Here is a 27822-nt window from a genome sequence, read left to right on the forward strand (position 1 = left end):
CTTAGCATGGAATGTAGGTTGTTCATCACATAACAGGGGGGGGTATAAAGGAGAATTGCAAAAGCATACCTTAAAAGCTATTCTATTGTGGGAGAAATTTTACAAAAGAGATTGTAAACAGAAAAAAAATCGATTTCATTATATCAATATCTTTGGTATCGAATCTCAAACCGAAATTGCCTAAAAGTTCTTCGAGTCAGTCAGTAAAGAATTCCTGAAAGATTCTGAGCGATCACAAAATGCAGATTTTGGAAGGATATCAGTAGTCCGTTTGGCTTGGACAGTGTACGTCACCATAGAATGGTCTGATAGGGGCGACAACGATGTTCATCATAGTAAAGTGGGAGCGAAAGGAAAAGCGAAGAAGAAACATACCATTTAAGTTAGTCCATTGTTGTTGTATTTGACCAACAAAGGTTAGCCGGAGCAAAATCTTGGAACAGGAAGCCAAAATCAAGTTTCCTTGTTGTGCGAAGGGCATTGTGCGAATGAAGAAGCAAAGAAAAAAAATCGAAGCTGCGGCGCCGAATAAAAACCCACGAGGGCGGTAGGATTCTGCCCAGACTGTTAGTCTAGTTCTTCCGTTCCGTGTTCGAGTCCCTCCGCGCCGCCGGGAATTTGGCCCTCACAGCTATTTAGACCATCCTAGTCCCCGCGCGCGGTGGGCGAGCCATACTTCTTGTGAAGAACAGCTTCACCGAGCGCGGGACTACCTCCTACCCACCCCTTTTTTTTCTCTTCCTCTCACACATCATTCGTCGACCATGTCGGATCGAGAGTTCAGTTGTACGTGCTCAGCCTTACTTTCTTGGCGCAATACAATTACATGCTGACTCGTACAAATCTACAGCAAACGACGACCTGTCGCTTCCCAAAGGTATGTGGTTCTAAGCATCGCGTTGTTTGCGAAGGCGTGGGCGCAAAAGGTTTCTTTGTCAACATCGGTCGCGTTCTTGGCCCGATGCAAGCGAATACGCGTATAGAGACTAACCGCCACGGAATCTATAGCGACGGTCCAGAAAATCATCACCGAGATCCTCCCGCCCTCCTCCGGTCAGACTTTCTCCAAAGATGCCCGCGATCTGCTTATGGAATGCTGTGTCGAATTCATCACCTTGATCTCCTCCGAAGCCAACGACATCAGCGAGAAAGAGGCCAAGAAGACGATCGCCTGCGAACATGTCGAGCGCGCCCTGCGCGATCTCGGCTTCGGTGACTATATCGCCGATGTCCTGGCTGTTGCGGAAGAACACAAGGAACAGTTGAAGGTACGTCATGCTCTCGTGTCTTCCTTGGGATTGTGCGAAAAAAAGAACAAAGACTGACGCGCCTCTCCATCGCTAGTCCCGAGAGAAAAAGCAGAGCAAGATGGAACAAAGCGGCTTGTCCGAGGAAGAGCTGCTCCGGCAGCAGCAGGAGTTGTTCCGCTCCGCGACCGAGAAATATCACGCCGCTCCGGAGTAAAAGGCAACGAATTTGCATGAAACATCGTAATGTGGTTTGATCTCATGCTGGCCATAGGAGATCCAGGTTCAGGAGTTTGAGATTCCAGAGGACAGAAATTCGGAGTTTGTTGGTTTGGGTCGTGCTTGGGAAAAGGGTCGGTTATGTATTTCATGTCCCTTGAGGCTTCGCTAGTTTGGCTCATATAATTCTATATTGCCTCTGGGAGACAAACCAGGAGTGCGCACTTTTCATTGTTTTACACCCTTGCCATATCCGAGTTGCAGACCATGCGGGGGGGTGGATTTCAAAGAGCCTAAGAGCGACATCATATCGGTATGCAGAAGCCCCGATTGGCCTGTTCCAGAGACACCGGGACATAACCACAAATATCCTTCAGTCCAGGCTTGATATTGAGGCGAGTGAACGTATAAAAAAATGCGCGGAATTCACCGTACTGCACTTTGTATAGATAGTTCAGTCAGTAAACGAAGCACAGACCACGCTCGACCGCGGCGCTAAGCCTCATTGGGTTCTCCGCCCAACCTCCGATCCTAGCGCGCAAAGCTCGCTGCTGCAAACACCGCGGAGAGTCAGTGCCGTGATTGCGACAGTCCCAGGCCTCGTCACTTTGGATCGCCCATCATGCCCCCTTTCAAAGATGAACACATCTTGGTACGTCCCAACCGCCTCCGCCCGTCTGGTCATATATCCGCCATCCTAATGAAGTCTACACTTCCACCCGACCGAACTAACACCCATTCGTCCAGATAATTGCGCCAGGCTCGCAGGTCACCCTGGCGCAACTCGGCCTACCAGAATCATTCACACCTGCTCGGTTTCGCTTCCCCACACGGATGTTCCCTGCCGAGAAGAAGGGTGAGTATGAACCATACAAGATCCGCGAGCGTCGGCACGAGGTCCCAGTCGGCAATGGTACCGAGGCGCCCAAGGAAGACGTGGAGATGAAGGATGCGGATTCCACAACTCAACAAGACACGGTGAAAACGGAGGCCACGACCGAGCAGCCCGAGGCCTCTGCCAATACAGAACAGAAGAACGAGGAAGCACAGTCGACCGACGGCCAGCCGACCGACCCCGCAGCAGAGAAACCTACGACAACAGAGATCTACTACGAAGAGGACGTGACATCGGATGAAGGGGCGATCTATCCCATCGAGAATGGTCGCATCGTTGACTGGTCATGCTTCTTCGCCCTCCTCACCCATGTCCACAACACCCTCAGTCCTCCTTTCCACACCCCTATCATGCTCATCGCAGAACCGGCCTGGTCCGCACGGGACCGCGAGACGATCACTCAATTCGTCTTCGAGAAATTTAAGACGCCCGCTTTCTGCATGATGGACTCTGCGCTCGCCGTCTGCTACGGCTACGGTACATCAACAGCCACGGTGGTCGATGTCGGGAAGGATAAGGTCGATGTTACGGCTGTTACGGATTTCATTGTCAGCGAGCACGGAAGAGGTCTCGCATTAGAAGGCTGCGGTGGAGACTACATGACGGACCGCCTGGTTGAACTCCTAGGATCTAAGGGCTTCTCCAGGGAGATGTGTGAGCAGCTAAAACGAAGCAACATCACCGAGCTTCTCCCTCCCGGTACGCCACTACCCGGAACCGCTGCAACTGCGCGACAGGGCGTCAATCCAGCCGCGTCTGCGTCCACAGGCGCAGAGAATGGCAGCGCGAATGAGACTGTTCCCCGCGGTCCGGGTGACGGCACCCAGACCGGAGCTGAGGGCAATGGGGACGACGAGGATGAGGGCGTTTTGGACGTCGCAGCTATCGTTAGCGGCAACACCAGCGAGTTTCTCGCCAACCGGGAGAAGGAAAAGGCGGAGAAGGCTTCGACTAAGAAGGGCAGTACGGATCAAAACGCAAAGCCTGTCCGTCTGCCCAATTCGAAGAAAGAAAAGGCTACATTCCAATTCGAAGAATATGTACGGATAGAGTCAGAAAAGGAGGCGACCAACGGCCCCGGTCGGTATATCCGCCAAACGCGAGAGATTGAGGTCGGTGTGGAGCGGTTCCTGGCGGCAACGCCCAAGCAGAATTCCGGTGAGCGTCTAACCAGCGGCCTCTTGGAGGACATCGCAACCCAAATTCACCATACGATCCTCGCTGTGCCGGATGCCACCAAGCGGAGTGAGCTTTGGGATTCATTGATTGTTGTTGGCAATGGCAGCAAGATCAAGGGTATGTATTCCATCAAAAGTCAATGTGGCTCCCATACTAATCTTGTCTCACAGGATTCACGGCATCTCTGCTTGGTGCCATCACCCAAAAATACATCCTCTCTCCATCCGCCACTATGTTCACCTCCGAAATCCCTTCCAACTTCTCAACCCCTCTTCCGACAGGAGGAACCAACACTCCTGCCCCCTCTGGCCAGCCTGGTCCGATGAACCACCCTGCTGGTCACGGTGTCAATCCTCTCCTCGTCGCTGCCACACACTCCAACAACCCGGTGTCCTCCAGCATGCCCCCCGGAACTCCATTGATGGATCCCACATCGATGTCGCATCACCACCGGTCCACAGGGCACTCCCAAACCCCGACTTCGGTCAAGACGCTGCGACCTCCGGAGTACTTTTCCGAATGGAAAGAGCAAGCCAACACCAACGCACCCGGAGCAGCTGGTCCTGGCGGTCCCGGCGTGGCGAGTGGTGGCCACGGTATGGAGGAGGCGGTCTTCCTTGGGGCCCAGGTCGCATCCAAGGTCGTGTTCGTGCTCGACCAGGGCCTCAGCAAGGGCTTCATGACCCGGGTAGAGTATAACGAGAACGGCCCGTCCGCGATTCATGATTATGTCATGTAATAGCCCTATGAATTTGTCTCGGAAAGGGAATTTTTTTTTACCTGAAATACTCGAATAATTGTTTTTCACCGAGGGTTTTCTGTACCTTTACTACATGACTAGCCTCTTCTCTTAAGAAAATTAGAGAGATAAAAAAAAGACAAGAACAAGAAGGCTATCATCACTCAAGCTACGGAGATTGAGGCTGTAGTTTGATCTGATCCAACCCACGATTCAGGGTAAAGTGTATGTACAAAGGTGCTTGCAAGGCACCAAAATGGGGCATCGTAAACATTCGAGCTCAAAAATTTGACGAGTTTTCGTATGCCTATTCTAGCCTTTGGTTTGGCCCTCAAACAGAGGAAAGCAAGAGATTATATAGTATCCACACTATTAGTACGTGTTACATCCGTATCAGTCCAACACTGGATACTTCAACCACAGCCGCTCCAGAACAATTATGTACATGCACACAACATCCTCCCCTCTCAATTGATGTAAAGACCAACGAGCCCACCTCACCAACCAACCCCCCCTCTCTCTCAAAACCCAAAGGGCCTACCTAAGCCCCCGACGGACCCAGATAAACATCCACCTCGATCTCCAGATTCTGGCCCTCGAACGGCAGCGCCTCGATCCCCAGCATCGTCCACGTCGGCTGGTGCCCGGGACACCACTTGCGGACCTCGTCCACCATCAGCCCGATGATCGTCTCCCGGGTTTGAGGAAGGTTGACGTGGTAGCTGCGCAACTTGGTGACCAGCTCCCACCCGGTGGCCACCTGGGCGCGCAGCTCTGGCCGGGCCCGCTCCAGCGCGTACAGGATCACCTCGTTGATGTTGGCGAATGCCTGGGCGACTTCTTCTTCGAGGGTGGGCGGGATGGTCGTGGAGGTGGGCGACATTCCGGCTTTTGGGGGGGAGGGTTAGTTTGGCTTGGGTTCGGGGGGGGGGGGGGGGGGGGGGGGGGGGGGGGGGGGGGTGACAAAGTTAAGTTGGGATCTGGAACTGACTCTGTCCGGCAATCTCCATTCTGTCGCCGGCAATGCAGGCTTCGGAGAAGCCATATTCGTCTTGGAAGTGTTGGCCGCGGCCGGGACGGGAGTAGCTGGGGAGTTTGGGGGGCATGATAGGTGGTTTGGGAGGATGGAACACTCTAATGACGGGGTCTAGGGTTGAGCTTGAATATGATGGGAGACTATCAGGGGGGTTAAGGGGGGGTAAGATGGGAGACGGTGTTTATATGGGTTCATAATCGACTTGGGAGGGGGGAAGCTAGTGGGGGGTTTAGTGGTAGGTTGGTATAGTCAGAGATGCTAATTTAGTAGGTGACATGGGTGTAGGTGACTATAGATCAGACTGCTGGGCATTGAGTGATGCTTGGTAGTATTTCAGGTTTGAATTTGTCTGTTCAGCTCAATTGTATAACTGCTACCCATAGTAGCACTACTAGGTAGGCTTCAGTGTCGTCTAGATTGGCTCCTATTTTCACTTGCACCTAGGAATGTCAATATGTCAAGGCAGCAAGTGACAAGAAAGAAGTGACTGTAGTGAGGCTTGGGAGCATTCTAGAGCCCCACAAATGGTATTATAGCAGGCAGGACAAACCAATCTCAGTGCTTGTCTTATGCTCATTGTAACAATGCGAGTTGAACTACGGAGTACAGCCAATAATTAGCCTACTCCTGGCTAGCCGGGATAGCCATTTCAGTCACGTGTATCACTTACCTAATCCTGCCTCGTCGCCACCCATTCCTGGGGCGGGCGGGCTTATCTTGCGGCGAGACACTCATCCTCTTCCCGACAACCACTTATTCTTTCCTAACTATCACCACATCGTCACAATGCCGCGCGCAGAGGCTGGAAGTACGAAAGCTATCAGCAACAAGATCAAACAGAAGGGTCTGGGCAGATTGCGATGGTACTGCCAAGCATGTGAGCGACAGGTAAGCGATCCCCGTTCACTCTACCCAGGTAGACTATACTGACTGTCTCAGATGAGAGACGAGAACGGCTTCAAATGCCACGTCCAGTCCGAAAGCCACGTTCGTCAGGTGCTGCTCATCGGCGAGGATCCGAAGAAATATATCGAAGATTACAGCAAGCAGTTCATTGATAATTTCCTCAGTCTTCTGAGAACGACGCACGGGGAGAAGGAGGTCAACGCGAATCAGTTCTACCAGCAAATTATTGCAGATAAAACGGTGAGTTTTTCCTTGAAGGGTGGTGAGACTATAGGGGTGGGGTGCTAACAATTTGGGCCAGCATATTCACATGAACGCCACGAAATGGAAGAGCTTGTCGCAATTCATCGCGCACCTCGGTCGCGAGGGTCTTTGTCGAGTACAGGAATCTGAAAAGGGGCTGTTTGTCGCGTACATTGATCGGAGTCCGGATACGATGCGCCGCCGCGAGGCGCTGGCGAAGAAGGAGCGGCAGGATAAGGGCGACGAGGAGCGGGAGCAGCAGCAGATCCAGGAGCAGATCGAGCGCGCGCGTCAAGCCGCCGCAAAGGAGGATGAGATTGATCCGGAGGCTAGAAACCTGCAGCGGAAGGAGGGCGAGAAAGTGAAGCTGAATATCGGGTTCGGTGCGAAGACAAGTGAGGACGCGAAGGCTGAGTCACCGGCAACGGCCACTTCGGCCGAAGAAAAGGACTCCAGTGCCTCGCCGGCTTCTCCGGAGGCCTCCGCCGCTGCCTCCCCTACGCCCGCGGCTGCTCCGACGGCGGCGGCGCCGAAGGTGTCGCTGTCTTTCGGGGGTGGCAGCAACAAGCCGAAGAATGTGTTTGCGACGGCGGTGAAGAAGAATCCTCTCGCAGGGAAGAAGGGTCCTGTGAAGGAGGCGCCCAGAAAGATGACGGAGCAGGAGCGGATCATGAAGCAGGAAATGGAAGCAATGGAGCGCAAGCGTATGCGCGGGGCATCCGGTTTCCCGGATGCTAAACGCCCGAAGATCTCTTGAACGCAGGGCAGTCTGCTACTATGACTGGGTGTGAGTTGAAACTCGGAATCCTCTCACATCTCTCTTCGCTGCCGCGCCTAGACACCGATCTCGCGCGAGACCATCGGTCCTCGTCCTCTGGCTTGTCTGGGCCTCTACGCCGCGAGGGCTTCTGCTTCATTGGTGTCAGGATCTTGCAGGAGCGCTCAATCCAGCGCCGCGGGAGACCCGGACGGCATCTCCACGCTATGCGCATCTGATGCGCTACTAGACAGCAGCTCCGGGTGAGAGCGATGGGTGTCTCCACGCGAGAGCGACTGGTGTCCCCTTTCGATCAGGACTACTCAGCCATGGCCTTGTGGAATAAAGGGCTGGGGTGGAGGATCATTTTAGATCCAGGGGCGGTAGATGTCCCTTGATAGCTTAATTTCAGTCATCTACCTATGCTACCAGGCGGGTAAAATGTATTCTTATGTATTCTCGTCCACGTTTTTGTGTATGTTGTCACGTGATTGGTGGCTACTTTCCTTGCCATCTATCGGTTGGTTCTCTGCATCAACCAACGTAGTTCAAAGCACCGATCCATTCATGAGGCACCTGGTGGTAGCTTCGCCTCGTTTGTATATCTTGTCTACGCCACATCCGACGGGATACTATAGTAGTTGCCGTGCTCGTATATTCTTCCATGGTTCCGCTTTGTCAGCGTGGCATCCCCATATGAATTAGAAATATATAACCCAACATGAAGCCCACCAGCCACCACAATATTCTAACCTAGACAAAACCAATGAACACCCACCCACAGGGTCACTACTCAAGACTACAGCTTCTAATTAAATTACACAACATACCTCCAGTGTATTCACCAGCACGGTAAACATCCGAATACTCGAAACAGCAAGTCAACAAGATGCCCTTCGATCATGCTAATGATTTTAGAACATAAATGCAAACATTGAGCTAGTCAGCATAACAAGCCCGGGTGGTCTAGTGGTATGATTCTCGCTTAGGGATCCCAAACCCAAGCATATCTGCGAGAGGTCCCGCGTTCGATCCGCGGCTCGGGCCTTGGTATCATTTTTTGCTTGCCCCATTATCATCACTGATCGCGTCTTGAGGTTTATTTTTTTCCCCTTCGTGTCAATGATTGGCCTCTCCTTAGCCCTTCCGCCCACAAATATGTGGTTACAGGCCCAGTATGGTGGCTGTACATCAACATGCGCCCGCTGTTCACTCGACCAGAAAGGGATGACAACACCTCGAATGGGGTTAAGACCCTACGAGATACAAACTGAACTGCTACCTTCCTTTACAGCCTGGCTCTATCCTTTTCTATAATTACCGGATCACCCGTTATCTCAACCTCTGAAGGGATCATACATCAAAGCTGAATCTTATGATTAATTGCAATGAGGTTATGTATGTCTGTATGTACGTCGTTTGCGTGCCCGGCATTTAGCCGAGCACATAACGATAGAAGGGACATGAGCAGGAGGAAGAAATAAGACGGCGAAAAGGATACTAGATACGCAAGAAACCAACCCGTCATGTACGTAGCATAGCTCGTCTAGCTCCGATGTCGGCCAGACTGACCACCAGAAAGACACATTAGCTCCAGGACCCTAGGGTGCCTCGACAACTAGAAGCGGGCTAACGTGGCCCTGTCGCGTGCTGTCAGCGACCGCTTGCTCGTGGTGCTCGCCTCGGTAGTAGAGTTGCCGTTCAAGATCACCCACTCGGCCACGGTTGCACCCTTAGTTGTGTTCGCGCTTGCCTGGTTACCTGCTATCAACAGGGTGGCGAATCGTGCACTGCGAACAGGCTCACTCAGAGTGATTGTCGTGGTGTTGCCACTAGGGATAGAGACAGTGTTGGCCTTTTCGATAGCGGCGCTGTTATAGGGACTCGACTGGGTCACATCGGACAGCTGGGCAATGAGACGGTAAGACGAGGTGGAGTTGCCGGAAGCAGCGAAGAACTGTGCAGGCCGCGTGATGGGCGCATCGTGGAAAATGATGCTTAGATTCTTGGGGGGAGACTGGTACCAGTCAAAGTAGAAACCAGTTACACTGTCGGCAGATTGCGCGTTGACTGTAGAAAGGGTCACGGTGATCGAAGACAGATTTCCAGAAGAAGGTTGCCAGCGAGTCGAGGTGGCACCATCAACGGCGGAAATAGGGAACTGACCAGGCTCATAAGCATCAGGCGAGTAGACCGGATGGCACTGAACCTGGTTGCCCGGAGTGGTGTTGATGGACCCAATCTGACGGTTAGGGATTGTCAAAGACCCGAAAAGAGGAAGAGTGTAGCTAGCCGTGGTGTCGCTCGTAGACAGGCCGACCTGGACGGTGATACCGGTGCTGTTGAAGCGAACATCGGCTGAAGCTAGAGGTGCCACAGAAGAGGAGCGCTGCAGAGTGGTGTGAGTGTAGTTTGACCAGGTGGATATCGGCCAACCGCGCCAGTAGAATGTCCGGTAGGTGATGTGCGGGATCTGGGGTGGAGGGTTGGGATCCACGTGGAGGATATCATCCGGCAACAGACGCAGCCCCAGATAGCCAAATAGAACAACCTGGTTGGCACCACCGTGTCCAGTCAGGAAGGGAAACGCCGGATGAGTGCCACCATTGATACTGGCATCGTCGATCATCTGCTCAGAGAGCTGATACCAAGGGCCTCGTGAGTAGGGCGCATAGGAATATTGATGGTAGGTGTAGGCAGAGCAGCCAGACGGAGAAACATCGCTGGCAGCAATAGAGAAGATAGCATAAGTCATGGCTGGGCCATCGGCGGATTGCTTGTTTGCATACTGCACCAGTTAGCATACCCCAAACGACATGGTAAGAGACCACTTACGTAGTCGAGGTCCGTCAGCGAATTCTCGGTGGTATAATTGTCAGACTCGTAGGCCAAGGGAAACGTGTTGAGTACAATATCAGCCTGCTTTACAACGGCCGATCCATTCATCGAAGTGTACTCCAAGGTTACACCATTCTCGCGTAGTATCAAAACGTTCTCCGCAATCTCATCCCAGGTCTCGTTCGCCTCCAACCCAAATTGCTTGCGAAACTGGTTGGCATACTTCAGGGTCTCAGCAATAAGTGGCATGGTATAACCACCGGCATCGATTGAGTTCGCGTACTCGTCCTAAAGGAATCAGCTGATATTCGTATGATGTATCTTGCAGACTTACCGGATCGGTCATATTAGTCAATGTGAACGCTGACCCGTTTCGCTGAACAAGGTCTCCGTAGAGCGTGGCTACCGAATCGTAGATCGGGAAAAGATAATTGCGAAACCATTCCGTGTCACCACTCGTTACCCATTGATTGATCATTGCAAGACCAATGTCGCCATTCAGATGGTACTGGTAATCCCAGCACGGCCCCGTAGCAGTGCAATTTCCGAATCGACCGCTCGTCCACGGATAGATTGCGGCAGAAGAACTGAAGGAAGTCTGGTTCTGTGAACCTGCAAACGCAGTCTTGACATTGGCCTCGGCTTGATAGTGCAAGGCAATGCGGTAGTTGGTGTAGCGTTGTGCCGACTCAGGATGCGACGCCACCAGTCCAGGTTGCATCCACAGATCCGCATCCCAAAAGATCTGGCCAGCATAAGAATCCGAGGTCAGACCACCGACAGCGCAACTGTCAATGTTGACAGGCATTCCACCTGTGGTTGCAAGTGTGTTAGGACCTGCGGTGTTCTGCAGCAGGTAATACGTGTTGGTAACGGCAATAATGGCCGAGTCAATGATGTGGCGGTCCGCAGGTAGCTTGCCAGTGATAGGGTCATTGAAACGATCGACAGCACTCTCATGCAGAATCCCCGCCCATTCTGCGACGTGCGATTGCAGCGAACGGGAGTAACCCAGAGCCAGCCCGGCTTGAGCAGCAAGCTTGGCGGTTTCGCGGGTCGCCAGGAAATAGTCTGTGGAGGCTGCGCCAACGAACTTGGTGACGCGGACGGCCTCATTGGCAGTGAAACGAACGTTGACTGCCTGAGCAATAGAGGAGTCATTCGTATGTACGTAGGGCTTATTGGTGACGAGCGTTCGAGAAGACAGATCAACATTGTCTGAGGCATCTATAGTGGCATAGATGTATGCAGTGACGTTGCTCACACCCCATGGCCGCACAGCAGAAAAGATGGCCCCTTCGTCCTCTCCCGACTCGACAAAGTCGGTGCGGACAGCCGAATATCCATCCAACACGTTGACAACCGTTGCGTTGCCATCGGTCGAAGGTACAATTTCCAAGTCTACCACAGCCTGGTTGACACTCAGCTTGTGCGCGAAGAGTCGATAAGTGATAGCATAAGATCCTTTGTCGCCGGCAGGGGTCCAGGTATAGGACCAGGACAACACACCAGCCTTGTAATCGAAGGTTGATTGAAAGTCAGTGATGGTCTGATTGTCGACTCCTGCATCAAGGTAAGTGTCGTCACCCAGGTCGAGGATCAAGCCACTCCAATGTGGAACGCCGCTGATAACACTATCGCTGCCATACTGAGACAACCAGGGGAAATTGGACTTATTTGTCAATGGCTGACGGTCCCAAAAGCCGGCAATGGTCGCAAAGGACTGGCGACGGGAGTAGAGTGGCCATCCGCTGATCACATCACCGTTCTCCTCCGAGTCCATCTCGAAGAAAGGGCCGACATTGGCGACATTGATGCCTATGTAACCATTGGCGATCGAGCCCCGAGATTGGAAGTGACCCTGGTCGACGGTAGTAGTCGTGAGACGCCAATTGTCATCGTCCCAGGTGACACCCGCGAACCGGGTTGGGTAAACACTGGAAGCATTGTTGCTCGATGGCTGGACAAAATCACGGCCACCGTAACGATGAAGGGCGGAGGCAACACGAGCCTGTCGATGGGGGCCTCCCTCGACAGCAGCAGGGAGAGCCAATCCCAGAGACAATAAGTTCACCAGCGACTGGTTTCATTAGCTTCCTCTCTCTCTGAAGGCAGTGTGTGTCTTTGGTATCTGTGGGGTAAATACCTTGAGCTGCATCTTGCTGCGCTGGCAGGCCGTCACAAGAGAGAGCAGTGAACCCGTGCGGAGATCGTATCCGACAGTACTGCAAGAGCAGAGCAGAGGAAAAGGAGAAACGCAGCGACGCGGAGAATGAGAATTTAAAAGACCAAGCCTAGACAGACAAAGTTCCTGCGATCGGAGATTTGGCTGCGATGGATGATCCACCCTCGTGTCCAAGTGTGGGAATGCCAAGGTCGATCGGCTGCACGAAGGTGAAACTAGGAGAATTGAGGCGACTTAGGGGAAGAAGACTAAAGATAGATAGACCAGACATCGCGCAGAGAAGAGAAGAGGGAATTGAGGGGGATTTAAAGCAAAAGATGACGGGGAAAGCGACCCGGATGGGCCGATGGGTCAGGGAGTGAATGAATCTTGGGCATATTGGACATACTCGTACTAGGGGGGAAATGGGGGAGAATTCACTTGGAAGTGGAAGCGGAAGCGGAAGCAGAAATTGATGGCGTCAGTGACAGGCACCAAAAGTCCAATCACGGGGATTCCAGCCAGTCATCTGAGAATGTGGGGAAGCAACAGCCACCGGCTCTGTCCGGGGACTGGGAATTGAGGCCACTAATTGGATAGAGGACCCATTTTGCCTAGAATTCCGAGGTCAAAGAACGAACTTACTCATACTTACTTACTACTGCAGTAGAAGCAAGTAGGCTGGGAATCCTGGGAATATAGTTAAGTTACCTGCAATGACACCATGCTGAGCTGTACCTTGGTATAGTTGAGGGGATGAAGAGGGAAAAGACAAGCCAACTCAGGGTCTTGCGGGGTAAGACTCCGCAGCCACCGCAAGCCACCGCAGCCACCGCAGCCACCGCAGCCATGTGTTCGGCTGTGGCTGGTGGTCGGGCGGTGGTGGTGGTGGTTGCCTGGTTGGATATTGACTGCCTGGATAAACAACAAATGAAGAGATAATAATATAGAAGCTCGCACACAGTTTTTCTATTTTCCACCGTATCAGCATCAGTCACCTTCCTCACCAACATGTCTCCGTACCTCGCGGTCGCCATCTTCCATCCTCGCTATGGCAACTTCCAGCATTGGGCCCTCCATCTTCACTCCGACACCGAGGATCACCTGTTCGAAGTCGACGGGGAACACCCAGGTTTCACTAAAGTCACTTCCCACGGCCACCCCCGGAATATCCCCATGTACATCCAGTCAATCAGGGTCTCGGACATTGGCAATGTGGACATCCCCACTATCCAGGCTGTCGTGGACGCCGCCCTGGTAGACAACGAGACCCTCGAGTGGGACTGCCAGGACTACGTGCTCGAACTCCTCGAGGGGTTCGAATGCGAGGCGGTCATTGATGATGATGACCCCGATTATCTCGAGGCAATCGAGATTCTTCGCAGTAAGCGGGGTCCGATCCTATGATCCTCGGTCCTAGCGTGCACCGGTGTACAAAGAACGGAGGAACCGACAAAGGAAAGGCACCCAAGAGAAAATCGATCCATCTACACATCGCGTCATATTTCGATCATTTCCTGGTGGAGATAATAAGCACGGTGCATCATGCTCGCATCAAAGCCACCATTCGCCTCCATGCCTCCCCTCGTAACGCCTGTGCTGTATCCCTCGTCCGCTGCATCGCGGACTGATTCTCCACCGCCCGCCGCAGCAGAAAGTGTAGACACTCCTCCGTGGAACCCCAGGCCAGGCACTTGAAAACCCCGGGCTTCGCTTCCGCGTGACCTCCAGCAGCGACCATTCCCAAACTAACCTCGTCCGCCATCCCCTGCAGCTGACCCACCTCGACAGGAATCGTCTTCCGGCCTTCCCTTTGTCGTTGTTGGTAGAGCGTGCACGCCTTGGCTACACTCTCCCCGTTATGCGAAGCTACGAACAGTCGCACTGTTGGAAGATCCTCCGCCCTCTCGGATCGAAGCTCAGACCCTGCCCCTCTCGAGATGGAGGGGTAGCAATTTTCGATCAGCGCCCTCACAATTCCGTTATAGTTTGCGTCTGTCTCCTCTTTAGTGTCCCAGATCCTGTCCCGTTGATCATGCGCAATATACGCCCCTCGGACCAACTTCACACCTACCCCCCAACCCTCTTGTCGCGCTAGACGCAGATGACCAGCGAGGATGTCAGCCGAGCGCTTCAGATAGGCCTGGTAGGTATTCAAAACAACGATCGGGGGTTCCTTCTGAGGTGTCTCGGAACTAGAACGATTGAACCTCCTCATTAGATCCACCGCCCAAGAATCAATCGCCGCTTGAAAAACTTGCTGCTCCGCGTCGATCCATAGCCGGGATTTCTGCGCTGCTACGGCTGCACATATCTCATGGATGGCAGCTGCGATTTGCGGCGGGGGATGGGGATCATTCCTCGTGAGTGAGTGAACCGCCAGCGGACCAGCGCCAGTGAATCTAGTTAGGGGTCATATATCAGCAACTAAATACCTCGGTGTATTTTAACCGCCCATCCACCCAGCGACGGAGAAATGCATACTTAACAGCCAAGTAGTCCCCCTCACCCAACATCTTCAGAGTGCGTAGATTCCCCTCTTTCCATTCATTGACCGCCTGTTCCCACTGTGCCTGTTGTAGCTGTCCCTGCAGCACCGCGGCAATCGTTTCCTGATGAGAGCTCGGGCTCACTTGTGCGATCGACTCTCTCGCGTACCCCAGAATCACGCCCTTGAAGCCCAGCCGTTTCATCTCCCGGACCGTCTGGCGAACTTCGATCTCGTTGGTCCCCGCGCAGAAGTGATCGTAGATGGAGCGACGGAGGAGATAGTCCATCGCGGCGTTGGAGGAGGGACGCAGCAACTTGGAAGGGGAGTCAACAAGCAACTTCATGAGCGACAGACAGGGCGTCAGCAGAGGCGATGCCATCACGCTGGTAAGGAAAAGAGAACGCAGGAAAGTTCGGGTCGGGAGGCCGGCGAGGGGGGCGGCCGTTACAGACGAGGGCTTCGCGGCGGAGGTTGTCCTCGTTGCAGGAAAAGCAATCTCATGATGATGAAGATGATGATGTTGATGATGCGCTGTATTCCCGGTACCACTCGCTGACGGCACCGTAGTAGTTGCCGCCTTCGTCGGTGAAGATCCCGCTATGCGCGAAGTAGTAGAAGTCGAGATACAGAGCCTGTGACAGAACACCAGAGGATCCAGCCGCGGCCGCGAAACGAGATGAGATGCTCGAGCTTTCATTTTCACACACAAGGTCCTACGGACACAATCACAGAGAGCCAGTCAGTAAGCAGAGCAGGATTCCCCCGCTCAGCCTATATTTATACCAATGCGCCCTTAAGATGACCGCAGGGTGGGATTGATGACCCCTTCCATGCCACCTTTCGGCTCGAGATTCCCTCCGGTGGACCCCCCGATTGGCTTCCGTCGAGGCGGGATCGTCAGCAGTTGCATCTGCCCAAAGTTAACTTATCGGTTCAGCTGCCCACCAGTGCCCACTGCCCGCGGGGTGTTCGGCTTCTGCTGCCGCTTGCTGGACCACTCAGCATTACTGTACCCAAGTGTGTTATCAACTTTCCAGTGTTGTTAGTTCGTGAACTTATCTTCGGTTTTCACCCGTCTTAAAGGCGGGGAGGGAGGGAGGGGGTTTATCGTACGACCTTATCAATGCGGATCCTTCTGGCTCAATGTGAGAGAGTAAAAGAGTAAGGTAGTAAACAACTGGGACCAAGACCTCCAATCATCAAGCCATCTCGCCTTGAAACCTTGAAACCGAATTCTCAAGAACCACAAAGAATCCCTTAGTCAGGAAGCAAACAGTGACATAAAATAGGTAAACCGAGTATCAACCAACAAAAACGATTCACAGATGGAAGGAGGGTAGAATAAATACTGATTGATACTTTGGCTTCTCGTATGAACGAAAGCAATCTTCGGGTTCTGCTTCCGAAGGTGAGAGAGAGAGACTCTCCGCGCTTCAACCCCACCGCTACCGCTCCCTCTTTCAATGTCACACCGGACAGTTTTGGAGATCGCGACCCCTCTTCCCCCTTGCTTCTTCTGTGTCACTCCTAGAATATGTGGGATAAGTCAGATTTATGTAATGCTTTTGTGTTACCGTGCCTGTTGAGGGAGTTTCGAGGTGGTTGGTTGTTTGAGGCGGTCAAGCGGGGTCGAACAGAGGTTATCACAAATGGTGGTATGCCGTGGTAAATTGATGGGTTAATTCCTCGGAGGATTCAATTCAGAACCGTGCCTTGTCCAATACCTCAAGCAAGATAAAGTTCGTCTTCTTTTGTGGCCGATAATGTAGGAAACAGAAGTTGTGCTCATATTTGCAAGGCTAATGCTAATAATAATTACATCAAAGATTAGTCGGTCAGGGCAGCGCCCATATCAGCTTATTTTCCGTCATCAATTTACCATTGGCAGCGGTTACCTAGCCGAGCAATGGACAGAGCGACCGATATAGGCGAATAGACAGATGCCGCCCACTCCTCCTACCAAGGCATACTCAGAAGGGATGCCACCACAGCTCATCGCCTAATTATCAACGGCAAACCGGTCCAAGAACTTGAATGTCCTTAGTCCCTCAGTGAACTTATCAAAGAACGAGTCCGATGCCTCGTCTGCAACGTAGACTCCGTCTCTCGAGGTCGCAATGCCTGCACTCTTCAGAGCTCCGGACCCACTTCCCAGCGCGGCAACGGGCTTTGCGAAGCGGAACCCATCAACGAGGATCTGCAGCGGACGGCCCGCCGGATACAAAGTCGTGGCGTTGCCCTGAGGAGCAGTCAACGAGGTAGCTGCAAACAAACTCTCCGCTCCGGGGGCGACAACCAGTGCATCGAATTGAATGGCATCGGAGGCGGAGTAGGTCTGGCTGACACCACTAGCGAGACGCTCCGCCACAACAACCACGTCAACGTTCTTCTTGGCCAGAGAGTCGGTGAGAGTTTTGGCACCGGCTATAGAAGAAGGGCTCTGAACGGAAGCGAGGTAGCCGACTTTGAGGCCGTCCAGCTTTTTCAGCGGGGTGCCGAAGCTGCCGACCCCAGCCGTGGTGTTGGTGTGGTAGTAAGTTGGGTCAGGAGCAGGAGGACTCACGCCAATGGCGCGGGCCACACGACGGGCAATATCGTTGGAGATGCGATTAAGCTGGAGGACAACATTCTCCCGAACGACAGAGCTTTGTACGTTGGCGTTCTCGAAGCGGATTGCGTCAATCACAAATTGCTGCTCTGCGGGCGAGAGGGAGTTGTAAAAGAGTCGGGGCTGAGACCAAACATCAGAGAATGTAGGAGAGGTGCTGCGAAGGTAGTTTCCATTGGCAACACGCCGGGGGGCTGTAAAAAAGCCATTGCCAACAGTCTGGTTGGCTTGCTTCGGAGACCCGCTGTTGAGGGTGTTCGGGCTGTAGGCGTTGGGGTTGAGGGGGATGAACATTTGGCCTGCCAGGTTTAGCTATGAGGGTAGCATGGATGAGGAAGAAGACGTACCGGCACCGTCACGGTTATTGTTGTGGACAGGCACACGAGGCTGGTTGATGGGCAGTTGCTCAAAGTTGGGCCCGCCGTGCCGATTCAGCTGGGTGTCAAGGTAGGAGAAGAGACGCCCCTGGAGAAGAGGGTCCTCGGTGAAGTCGACACCACGGACGATGTGACCGGGTTGGAACTGGAACCTTTAGCATGCTGGTTTACACATCGGGATAGGGAGCACACACCATAACCTGCTCGGTCTCCGCAAAGTAATTGCGAGGATTGCGGTTGAGGGTCATTTTGCCCAGCTTTGTGATAGGAACATATTCCTCTGGAACGATCTTGGTCGGGTCAAGAAGATCAAAGCCAAAACGCAGCTGGTCGGCTTCATCCATAATTTGTACGCCGAGCTATGTGGGTCAGCAGTGCGTCGCCTCGAAAGAAAAGGTAAAAAACGTACCTCCCACTCGGGGTAACGGCCTGCCTCGATGGCCTCGTAGAGATCCTGGCGCAGGAAATCGGGATTCTTACCCGATACCTGCTGGGCTTCCTCCCAGACCAGACTGGCCTTACCTTGCAATGTTTTCCAGTGGAACTTCACCAGTTTAGTTGCACCGCTGTCTGTAACCAGGCGGAAGGTGTGAACTCCGAATCCATCAGTGAATCGGAACGATCGTAGAATACCGTGGCCAGACATCGCCCAAAAAAGTGTATGTAATGAGCTGGGCTGCTGGCTGAAGAAATCCCAGGCGGAGTCGTGTGCCGTGGCAGCCTGAGGGATTTCATTGTCACCCCGAGGCTTGACTGCATGAATGAGATCCGGGAATTGGATAGCATCCTGAATGAAGAATACAGGGATGTTGTTTCCCACAATGTCTGTGAAGCGTTAGTATAGGTCTCGAGCAGATTACCGGAAGACTGACCAAAATTGCCCTCGTCGGTGTAGAAACGAGTTGCAAAACCATGAACATCACGAGCCAAGTCCGAGCTACCGCGACTACCCGCGACAGTAGAAAAGCGTACAAACACAGGTGTCTCCTTCCCCTTCTCAGAAAGAAAGGAGGCAGCCGTGAGATTGGAGTAGTCTCCGTAGGAAACAAACACACCATGGGCACCTGTTCCACGAGCATGAACAGCACGTTCGGGAACCTATATGGTCAGCTTTGATCACCACGGTAGACATGGAACCTTACTCGCTCATGGTCGAAACGTTGAATCTTTTGGCGAAAGATAAAGTCTTCCAGCAAGGTGGGACCACGCTCACCGACGCTGAGGCTGTTCTGGTCTTCGATAGGACCGCCTACGTCACTGGTGAGATAGGTGTTATTGTCGTTGAGGTAGTACTGGGAGAGAAACTCCTCAGTGGTTTCAGAGGCGTCGGAATCATCACGCCGGGTGAGCTCGCCAGTCATATACGGACAGGCGGCTTGTGCGACGGCAACAAGGCTGAGAAGACCAATTGAGCGCATTTTTCACGCTGCTTGTCTATGTAAAGTTCTAAGTGAGTAAATCATCGGCCTAGGGTGAAACAGAGGGTCAGCCGACATTGACTCACCAGTACCGGCAAGAATCTGACACAGAGCGACACGACGCTAGAAGAAAGACGTGGGGAGGCCGAAAATTGGGGGGTGGGGGAAGGGAGCGGGAGTGGCTTATATAGAGTCGCGAAGCGAGGGAAAGGAGTGAAGAACCCGGGCCAGCATCCACGGCAATCGGGAATCAAAATGAGAATAGCACGAACATGTCCAATGCGACTTCCCGTGGCCATTGGGAGAAAGCTGGGCAAACGGGCCATAAAACTGGAATATCGCCCGAGCAGACTGTCCCTTGCCGTCTCTGGCTGGAGATGATGCCTTGCTGCAGCAGGTGATCGTGAGAAATATGCTTCATTCTATTGGTTTGTGCAGGTGGAACAGTTGCAGCCCATCCCAGAATGGTTTTAGTTTTACGAGCCAAGAACGTGGACGAAATAGTTAATCATCCAATTGCTGTTGCTTGGTGGTTGGATTATAGGTGGGTGGATGTGAGCAAGGTTGAGGATTGACTGATCCAGCCGTTGTCGATCGTGGCTTGCCCATTGATATTCCGTCCCACTGCTTGGTAATGATGGAGGGTCTCGATGGTCGGCGGAGCGTCGGAGCCGCGACAGGCTGACTTGGCATCAGGCAACATGACGTGATACTTGTCGAGGTGAAGAAGGGAGGTGAACAAATGTGAGAATGTGAGATGTGCTTAGAGAAGCATAGACCATGTTTAGTGGACTGACCCAGTGGGGAGTTTCGTGTTGGATGATCTCAATGAAAGTGAGAGAGAGAGAGAGAGAGAGAGAGAGTGTGTGTGTGTATGTGTTTGAAAGAGACGTACGGAGGTTGACAAGAGAAGGAACGCGTCTCCTGCCAAGCAGCCAAGGGCGAGTTTCCACTACCACTACAGAGATTACAGGGAATCTGCACCTCCCCTGGCTTTCTATCACACCCTAACCACTACTACTTCCTACTATTGCACTACTCCTGCACGCAGTGTGCACTCGCTGCTATTTTGGGATCTCCCCTGGTCAGCAACCCCGGTTAAGAAAAACGTGATGATCTCCACGACCGCTGCAGGAACGACACAACCGACTAGAGAATATGCGATAAGTTCTTTTGAACAGAAACAACAATTTATTTAATAGGATGGAGAAAGCTACCAGACAATTGCTCATTAGTACTCACAGAATCACACCAGAATTAAGCGATGAAGATAACCTTGGTACTACGTACTATGTAGGTAAGAAAGAAGGTGTTCCAGGGCGGGGTATCCGAGTAGGCTTACCCGTAACGGGAACTAGCTACACCTTAGGTAACTTACAGTAACTTACTAGGTACTAACTAACCTCCAGGCTGACTTGGTTCAATGGTTAACATACAGTACTTAGTTAGGTAGTTACTTGCAAAGCATCATATCTTCTAGCCCTCAATCGTTTCCCAAGTTTAGGTCTCCAATGGGATACCCCGAATCTAGCGACTAGCAGCCCCAAAATTCAAGCTGTTTGCTTACGGGTAGGCTGACACTCGTTCCTAAAGTGTGCTGCTCATCACTTGTGTATCAATAGATCGGCTGAGATGATTTTCTAGCCGGGATTACGGTGCCGCTAGGGATGTGTGTGTGCATTCCCTAGTTTAAGAACTCAACTCCGTTATTGATATTGGTTACAACCATGACCTATCTGACAAAGATCTGGGCTCGGGCTAGACTCTTGCGCTCACTAATCAGTCGGCAAGACTTTCTCCGAGCTCCAGGACAGTAGCTCCCGCCACCCACATTATCATCGATGAACTGTCGTCCTCCGAAGAGCCAAGCTCAACTTCTCCAATGATGTCTGTTCCATCCAGCAACGAACAATATCAGAAACACAATCTCAATGGTTCATACCTATGTTCATCCTCTTTCAGTATCCCCGCTCTTGTCCTAAGAACATCATCAAAGACACCCGCTGCACATATTGCCAAGATATACCAACATCAGAGACCAGCCACCATCACCACCAACTCCGGACTACGCGACTGGCTGGGCAATATTCGCATCGCCGCCAGGTCCTGGATCATTCAAGCCGTAGTACACATCTGCCATAGGGCGACGAATACACACATCCATCTTATCGAAATTGATCTCATCGTTGAGAAAGTCCTGCACATGGTAGAACCTCATCATACTGTCTAGGCGAGTGGACCAGGGGTCAAAACTGCGACAAACCGGTTATGATACTTTTTTCTCTGGGTTCGAGCACCAGCCGACTCTGGCAGAGAACTTACATGCGCTGTACAGGCACCCCGTTGACCCTGGTTGAATCTCTCTCACGATCCCAGATCATCATTGCCGGCATCGCCAGGTCTGCCACAATCTGTCTCACCGGGCACTCGGGTCGACATGCGAAAACCACGGTCTCCTCATCGATAACGAGGAACCCCTCCGGATCTTGTAGCACCTGTACCCCGAACTGCCGGATGACCTCAATATCCCGCTCAAGGTACGTCTCATTCTGCACGTACACGCGGACCTCCTGCCCAGTGGTCTCGAAGTTGCGGGCGTCAAGGTACTCCTTCAGCGCGATGAGAAATGCATGCTGGTAGCGAGCACGGGAGTTGTTGGACGGCTGGCCTTGCATGTCGCGGGACATACTGCCGCAGTCGAACCCGATGATCTTGGTTATCCGGGGCATCTTGGGGTACTCGTCCAGCAGGTACCGGAGCAGCTGGTAGTAGGGGCTATTCCGCCAGAAGTGGAGAGTGGTAAAGAGGTTCAACCGGACCTTCTCGAACGCGGTAACCCCATATTCGAATCTCTCCTTGGTGATCGGGTCGCGTGTGATGACTCGGTGGGCGACGCGAATACTGCAGGGGATGGTGTACACTTGATTGGGTATGACACCGCTTTCCAGCCTTTGAATGGGCATGAAACACAGACGAGGTTTCCCACTAGCATACGACGGCCACCCAAAATGTTAGTGTGTGTGTCTCTTCTCTCGTGCGATTGAAGAAATTCGGGGAAGTATACGCACAGCTCACGCTCATATCCATCGGCACCAACCCAGACTCTGCCAGTATTGATGATAAAGTCGACACTAGTGCCGTCTATGGCTATAATCTTGATGGCATCGCCTCGTTTGCTGACCTTCAGCTGACCGTACGCGTTCAAAATCGCCTCACGGGTATAAAGAGGCACCCCAAGTTTGTACAGCTGCATACATTTGAGCATCTCCTCTTCATCAGTCTCTGGGCGGCGTGGCTGGCTGCTGCCAGGCGTGAGCCTAGCTACCGTGAACATGAATTGCACTTGACCATCATCGCCGGGTAGTGGCAGAGGCATCCTGAAGAACCAAAAGGGGTAGGAAACCTCAACGTAAGAAGAATTGTCCACAAAGTAATTCCCGCTACCAGGGAAGAAGGGAAAAGAACGAGAACTTTTTTTTAAGTGAGCTTCACTTTCCAACACGGTGGTACACTATGCTGACGGTACGTAGAGAGGTTGATGAAGAGGCTTTACAAGGACGTTGATGGAGATGGAGAGAGACTTGAGGTGTTACCGGTTGTTGAAGAGTCGAGCGAGAAAGATGAGAGACGCGTGTAAGGAACTACGAACACGTCCCTCCTTTTCCCGGTGTCCTGTGAATATACCTGACTTGACATGGGATCCACACCTTCATCTGACTGGCATCTATTCAAATCCAGCTTTGCTAAACCAAGACATTTTACTATCTACAAGCCGCCCACGGGCCAATTCACTGATTAGTAGGAATTCAAGAACCTTGTTGATTCCTTTCTCCAATTATGACTAGAGAAACGACAAGGAATGGAGAACCGATCATCTTACGAGTGGAACTAAGAACGGCAGTTTTGCAGACTTCGAGCCATTGAAATATGCTGGATCGTATGTATGGAGACAAATAAGTGAGAGAGCTACCTTGGCTGCGACCTGAACATGACACGAAGCAAGATCTACACATTTATGATTCGGAATCTCACTGAATAGCGACACTGCGTCGATACAAGACAACCATAGAACAAATCAACCAAATCTTGGAAGACAAGAAGACAATTTGTTCCTCCGAGTCCCCCTCCAACACCACCTCAGTCCACTCCCTCTGCTTCTTACCATAGAAAATATCCGACATCCATCGCCGAAAGACCGAAGCATACGGCAACGCATCCACGGGTGTTCAAATTTCACGTTCTGTGTGACAAATCTACGAGAAAGGAGTAACGAAGTACGCAGTTCCCGCAAAAAATTATCTTAGGGTCGCGAGTCATTTTGACTTTGAGAAGAAGCAGTAAGCTCATCCAGAGATCCGGCGTCGTCGTTCCCTTTCTGCACAGGTTCATCTTCGCTTGTTGCTGAAGTGCAATGACTGGTTACGGATGATTTTACTGACGTGTTGACAGGACTATTGACTCTTGGACTGCTGGAACCGCTTGTCGTTGCGCTGGGCGTCTTAAAAGTAGAACTTTCAGGCGACCCAGAGGATTATTCGGCATTCTTCTGCGCAAATGCTTTGCCAAGCCGACGTACCTCCTGGCTCAAATCATCCGGTTGAATGCACAGCTCGAGAAAGGCAAGCTTATCGTGCTCGTCATATGCTCTCTTGAGGGCCACTTTGAGATCTCTCTGCGTCTTGACTTGCAGGGTGAACAACGACGGATTACTTTCCATATACTCCTGCTTCTTGGTCGCATAAGGGTTATGAGAGGATGCATGAGGGCTTGCGGAGAGAGAAGCGGCCAGTTGAGAATAGTTCCAGTTGGCGATGTAGTTATACGGCCCATCGTGGACGGTCGTCTAAGGAGGATTGATCAGTGAATGCGAGGAAACATCTGACGGCGCTACATACCTCGATCTTGTAGCCAAGATTGTTGAAAATGATGATGATCGGATTCAAATGCTGACGAACAATGGTGCTGACCTCCTGTGCGGTCATTTGAAAGCCACCATCGCCGATCAGAATGATCGAACGGCCCCGCGAGCGGGCAAGCTGAGCGCCAAGTCCAGCCGGTAGTGCCCAACCAATGGAGCAATACGGCATTTGGATTTGGCAGTCTGTGCCGGGAGGAAGCCGTATATGATTAGCGAGAAACCAAGCCTCTCCTGCGTCACAAAGCATTGTGTCATCATTTCGCAGAATGTTTTGAATGCCATACATAGCATGCTCCAATGTTAAAGGAGCCTCAAGGTCTTCCGTTTGTGGAGGCTTTGCCCCCAGGGTCGGCTTTGGCCGTGGAATTGACTTGTGCTTGGGTTTTATCGATGATCGGGTAAGTTGTCTAACCACCGCGGCAAAGCCTATGCCTTGAAAGCATGTTTCATCGGGCAATTCGACCCAATCTTTGCCGATGCTGATCATGCGGCTCTTTGCTTCGTCAATGCTGGTGAAGATACCATGAAAGTCGCACCAATTTGCACCGACAACGAGCCACAGATCAGAGTCCATGAAGACCTTTTCTCCTTCCGGATTTGTGAGACCATTCCATATTTGGCCACAATACTGCGGGTGAGATTCAGATATGCAGCGGCCATCGGGCTGGCAAAATACGGCACAGCCGAGTCTATCAGCTAGGGCTTCAATGTCATGCGCGGAAAGCAGACGACGCGCAAGGCTCCCAAAGAGGAGGACAGGCTTCTCCGATTTATTCCAAGCCCCAGTGATAGCATTGACGGCTTCCTCATTTCTGCGAGTTTGGGTTATCGTCTTAGATATTTTGAACGGGGAAGGAGGAGGGCATGCAGCTCCTGCAATATCATTGGGAACTTCAATAAAAATGGGAAGAGAGGACGCGAGACACTTGCTTATAGCGTCATCCAAGGCTTGAACAGCTGTTTCTGCTGATTGAAGACGAATAGAGGCGGCAGTGACGCCCTGATAGGCATCGAGAGCTTGTTCTCTGTTCGTTGCGCTAGGTGCATGATGCAAGAACTTCCGACTAGCTAGCATCCCTGTTGTTGGGCAACCAGAGAGGACGATGATCTTGATGTTTTGAGAGCAAGCGCCTGCCACTGCATTTAGGGCTGAAAGAGCCCCTACCACATATGGTACGATAAGAACGGCGATGTTCGCGGGCGAAGTTCTGGCGTAGCCATCTGCTGCGTAACCTGCATTGAGCTCGTTACAGCACCCAATCATTCGGAGATTGGGATTCTTGAGCAGATTATCCAGAAGTACAAGGTTTGTGTCCCCTTCAAACATTTAGCAGAGCAAAACCACTAACTTGAGCAAGGCTCTCACCAGGCACAGCTAGGAAGTCGCGAATTCCGAGCTCCTCCAAACGATACGCAATGTAAGTGCTGATATTGAAGCTCTCTTGATAGAATGTAGGCTTGGGAAAAGTCTCCTCGGGTAGAGTGTTCTCACTGAACGAGGGGATCTTGACTGTTGCCTGCCCCAGCAAGCTACTTTCGTATCGTGAGCTTGGCCTATGAGAATGATTCTCGGGGGATTCCTGGTGTACGGCTTGAAGCATCTGGGGTAGTTCATCAAGCGATATAACATGAGAAGGCTGATAGAACTTATTCTTAATGAATATGTCGATAGCCTTCTCAATCTGCTCTCTCGAACCGCCGTAGGGAGACGACTTGATTTGACCCATTCGCAGCAGCAGGTTAGACATGTCCAAACCTCCTATTTTTCCTGGTGGCTTCCCCAAAACAACAATAGACCCTCGAGGCCGAACATACTGAGTAGTATCCTCTAGAAGTGCTTCAGTGCCCTCGATCATAATGGCCGCGTCAGGACCACCGACGGTTAGCTTTCGGACTTCCGTCACAATGTCTTGGGATGTATGGTAGTCCACATAGAAATCAACCCGGAGATTGTCCTTGTATAAAATCTGACCCTCACCTCCAGTGGAGATTGCAAGTACCCGACAACCATGGGCTTTAGCGTACTGGCATGCCAGTGATCCGATGCCACTTGCGGGTCCGACAACAGCTTGTACCAGTCAGTAACTACAAACCAGGTACGTACTTTTGGTACGTTGTCGCACTTACCTAAAATGTCGCCTTCTGCTACCCCGGTTTCTTCCACAGCTCTGAAGCATGTGGTTCCGGCACAGATTATAGGTGCCACGGTGTCGAGGGGATACTCCTTCGGGATGCGGATAGCATGACCCGCTTGAATAACGCAGCGAGTGCCAAAGGTCCCGTCAACAGAGAAGCCCGTCATTTGGGCTTGAAAACAAGCCAGAAAGTCGGCTTGCTTGTCGGCCTCACAGACACCACAAGTTTTGTTCACCCACTACTGCTCTGTCAGCTTTCAGCAGTTGCGAAAGCCTGGGAACGGATTATACCTGCACGCCCACATGATCTCCAACTTTGATGTCTTCTACTTCACTTCCAATAGCCGTCACGATACCCGTGCCCTCATGTCCCTCTTGCCTCTTGTTAGCAGGATCTAGGTGAGTTGGTTAGAGAACGTACCGACGCGCTTTTCTCTTTTGATGGTTGAAGGCGTGCCTGTTTCCGAGTTAGATCGCATCACGACGAATAAGGCTGAAAGAGTCACCTTTCCATGCATGAATATCGGAATGGCACAGACCCAAATACTTTAGTTTGACTAGAACCTCATCAGGTGCGGGCGATGGAACGCAGCTCTTACAAATAGAAGAGTCTAATTGGTCAGCGGAGGGGGTATAAAAGAAGAGGGAACAACCTGGCTGACTGGAAGTGGATTCGTTGCTGGCCTGAGCACCCCACATCATGCTTGATCTGGCTTTGATATGGCTCTGTATCGTGCCTGAAAGAGTAAGAGTGATTTTTTCTCGGGAAGTGACAATATAGAACAATAGACAATGAAAGTTAACTTGCAATGTATCATCAAGGTGCCACCATCAAAACTTGGCTTCACCCGGCGCAGGCCGCACTTTTATACACCTTTCGAGGTTTGATGAAGACACAGCCCCTCCGTGTAAGAATTCAAAGTTCAGCGCTAGAGTCTAATGGCAATGAGCTCAAGAAGTCGGCGTTGTTGAAATGTGGGTTAATCAAGAAGGGGTAGAGGTCAGTGTCCATCACCTCTAAAAAGGAAATCGATTACCTCATTCAGTCAGCAACTTCCTCATCTCAGAAGCTGGGTTTCTCTCCGTCTGCATGCCTCGGGACCAATTTCCATTGCCAGCTGCACAATTACTGACACAAGCAGTCTGCGCAAACATAAAGAGTGTTCCTCGGACGCATGTTAAATCTTTCTAGCATTCCTTGCCGTCCACAGAAACTCTCACGTGTCAATCTTCAAGTGTTTTTAATAGTTGCTCCATCATCTGAGATGCATTCCTGGACGCCCTTTTGGCTACCTAAGAGCTAAATTGTCTCCCGTCACAGATGGCCTCAAGGTACGTCCTTTAGTATGCATTACGCGGATCGAGGACTACTTTCTCGCCGCATGACAGCAAAGAAGCAATCTCTCACTCATATTCGGAGGATAAAGATAGACTTTCGATGACGGAAAAATACATTCCAGGAAGGTCTATGATCGTGTGTGGGGGCTAATTTAAGGTTAAGCCATCCTCTCTTGGAGGGGATACCGTGTTCGACCGTTTACGGTGAGGCTTTGAATTGAACGTACTGCGCAGGTGAGGATCATTCCTCAGCCGATGTGCTTGTATTATACGGTGTATCTTGGGTCTTGAGCCTACCAAGTTGAGCAGTTTAG

At 51.9% G+C, this 27822-nt stretch overlaps 10 protein-coding genes and 1 non-coding gene across 11 annotated transcripts; 5 read left to right on the plus strand and 6 right to left on the minus strand.

Annotated features, from left to right (window-relative positions):
• Positions 1–663: 663 nt before the first annotated feature.
• nctB (negative cofactor 2 transcription regulator complex subunit NCB2) lies at positions 664–1684 on the plus strand. The gene is made up of 4 exons (XM_025586493.1): positions 664–786; positions 851–877; positions 1009–1268; positions 1345–1684. Exons 1-4 carry the CDS (start codon positions 765–767, stop codon positions 1462–1464), a joined length of 429 nt encoding a protein of 142 aa, XP_025442344.1. The 5' UTR covers positions 664–764; the 3' UTR covers positions 1465–1684.
• A 342-nt stretch (positions 1685–2026) lies between these two features.
• Positions 2027–4418, plus strand: BO95DRAFT_413433 (putative chromatin remodeling complex subunit (Arp9)). Its single transcript, XM_025584283.1, has 3 exons — positions 2027–2118; positions 2214–3657; positions 3711–4418. Exons 1-3 carry the CDS (start codon positions 2089–2091, stop codon positions 4277–4279), a joined length of 2043 nt encoding a protein of 680 aa, XP_025442345.1. The 5' UTR covers positions 2027–2088; the 3' UTR covers positions 4280–4418.
• A 166-nt stretch (positions 4419–4584) lies between these two features.
• BO95DRAFT_442708 (RidA family protein) lies at positions 4585–5507 on the minus strand. The gene is made up of 2 exons (XM_025586494.1): positions 5271–5507; positions 4585–5167 (listed from the first exon to the last, which is right to left on the minus strand). Exons 1-2 carry the CDS (start codon positions 5383–5385, stop codon positions 4821–4823), a joined length of 462 nt encoding a protein of 153 aa, XP_025442346.1. The 5' UTR covers positions 5386–5507; the 3' UTR covers positions 4585–4820.
• Positions 5508–6061: 554 nt separating this feature from the next.
• BO95DRAFT_442709 (putative C2H2 finger domain protein (Kin17)) lies at positions 6062–7668 on the plus strand. The gene is made up of 3 exons (XM_025586495.1): positions 6062–6203; positions 6255–6461; positions 6523–7668. Exons 1-3 carry the CDS (start codon positions 6102–6104, stop codon positions 7219–7221), a joined length of 1008 nt encoding a protein of 335 aa, XP_025442347.1. The 5' UTR covers positions 6062–6101; the 3' UTR covers positions 7222–7668.
• A 508-nt stretch (positions 7669–8176) lies between these two features.
• Positions 8177–8268, plus strand: BO95DRAFT_t140. The gene has a single exon. It is a non-coding gene; the product is annotated as a tRNA-Pro (tRNA).
• A 340-nt stretch (positions 8269–8608) lies between these two features.
• treA (alpha,alpha-trehalase treA) lies at positions 8609–12635 on the minus strand. Its single transcript, XM_025584284.1, has 4 exons — positions 12206–12635; positions 10394–12139; positions 10057–10347; positions 8609–10009 (listed from the first exon to the last, which is right to left on the minus strand). The coding sequence occupies exons 1-4, from the start codon at positions 12215–12217 to the stop codon at positions 8840–8842; spliced, it is 3219 nt and encodes a 1072-aa protein (XP_025442348.1). The 5' UTR covers positions 12218–12635; the 3' UTR covers positions 8609–8839.
• A 341-nt stretch (positions 12636–12976) lies between these two features.
• On the plus strand, positions 12977–13698 carry BO95DRAFT_129603 (uncharacterized protein). The gene has a single exon (XM_025580498.1). It carries the CDS (start codon positions 13235–13237, stop codon positions 13628–13630), a length of 396 nt encoding a protein of 131 aa, XP_025442349.1. The 5' UTR covers positions 12977–13234; the 3' UTR covers positions 13631–13698.
• Positions 13699–13766: 68 nt separating this feature from the next.
• BO95DRAFT_362907 (putative proline oxidase Put1) lies at positions 13767–15411 on the minus strand (the record flags this gene model as incomplete). The annotated part of the gene is made up of 2 exons (XM_025582596.1): positions 13767–14625; positions 14708–15411. 2 exons carry the CDS (start codon positions 15409–15411, stop codon positions 13767–13769), a joined length of 1563 nt encoding a protein of 520 aa, XP_025442350.1.
• A 1062-nt stretch (positions 15412–16473) lies between these two features.
• On the minus strand, positions 16474–19274 carry cat1 (catalase catB). The gene is made up of 7 exons (XM_025580499.1): positions 19194–19274; positions 18842–19128; positions 18572–18797; positions 18109–18524; positions 17894–18058; positions 17670–17844; positions 16474–17621 (listed from the first exon to the last, which is right to left on the minus strand). The coding sequence occupies exons 2-7, from the start codon at positions 19115–19117 to the stop codon at positions 16714–16716; spliced, it is 2166 nt and encodes a 721-aa protein (XP_025442351.1). The 5' UTR covers positions 19118–19128; positions 19194–19274; the 3' UTR covers positions 16474–16713.
• A 1908-nt stretch (positions 19275–21182) lies between these two features.
• On the minus strand, positions 21183–22493 carry BO95DRAFT_431805 (uncharacterized protein; the record flags this gene model as incomplete). The annotated part of the gene is made up of 3 exons (XM_025585027.1): positions 21183–21369; positions 21440–22018; positions 22186–22493. The coding sequence occupies 3 exons, from the start codon at positions 22491–22493 to the stop codon at positions 21183–21185; spliced, it is 1074 nt and encodes a 357-aa protein (XP_025442352.1).
• A 674-nt stretch (positions 22494–23167) lies between these two features.
• BO95DRAFT_473474 (thiamine diphosphate-binding protein) lies at positions 23168–26872 on the minus strand (the record flags this gene model as incomplete). The annotated part of the gene is made up of 7 exons (XM_025589723.1): positions 23168–23960; positions 24001–25352; positions 25402–26103; positions 26163–26409; positions 26462–26544; positions 26677–26781; positions 26824–26872. The coding sequence occupies 7 exons, from the start codon at positions 26870–26872 to the stop codon at positions 23649–23651; spliced, it is 2850 nt and encodes a 949-aa protein (XP_025442353.1). The 3' UTR covers positions 23168–23648.
• Positions 26873–27822: the final 950 nt, after the last annotated feature.

Source organism: Aspergillus brunneoviolaceus (genome assembly GCF_003184695.1).
Source record: "Aspergillus brunneoviolaceus CBS 621.78 unplaced genomic scaffold BO95scaffold_33, whole genome shotgun sequence".
Taxonomy (NCBI): domain Eukaryota; kingdom Fungi; phylum Ascomycota; class Eurotiomycetes; order Eurotiales; family Aspergillaceae; genus Aspergillus; species Aspergillus brunneoviolaceus.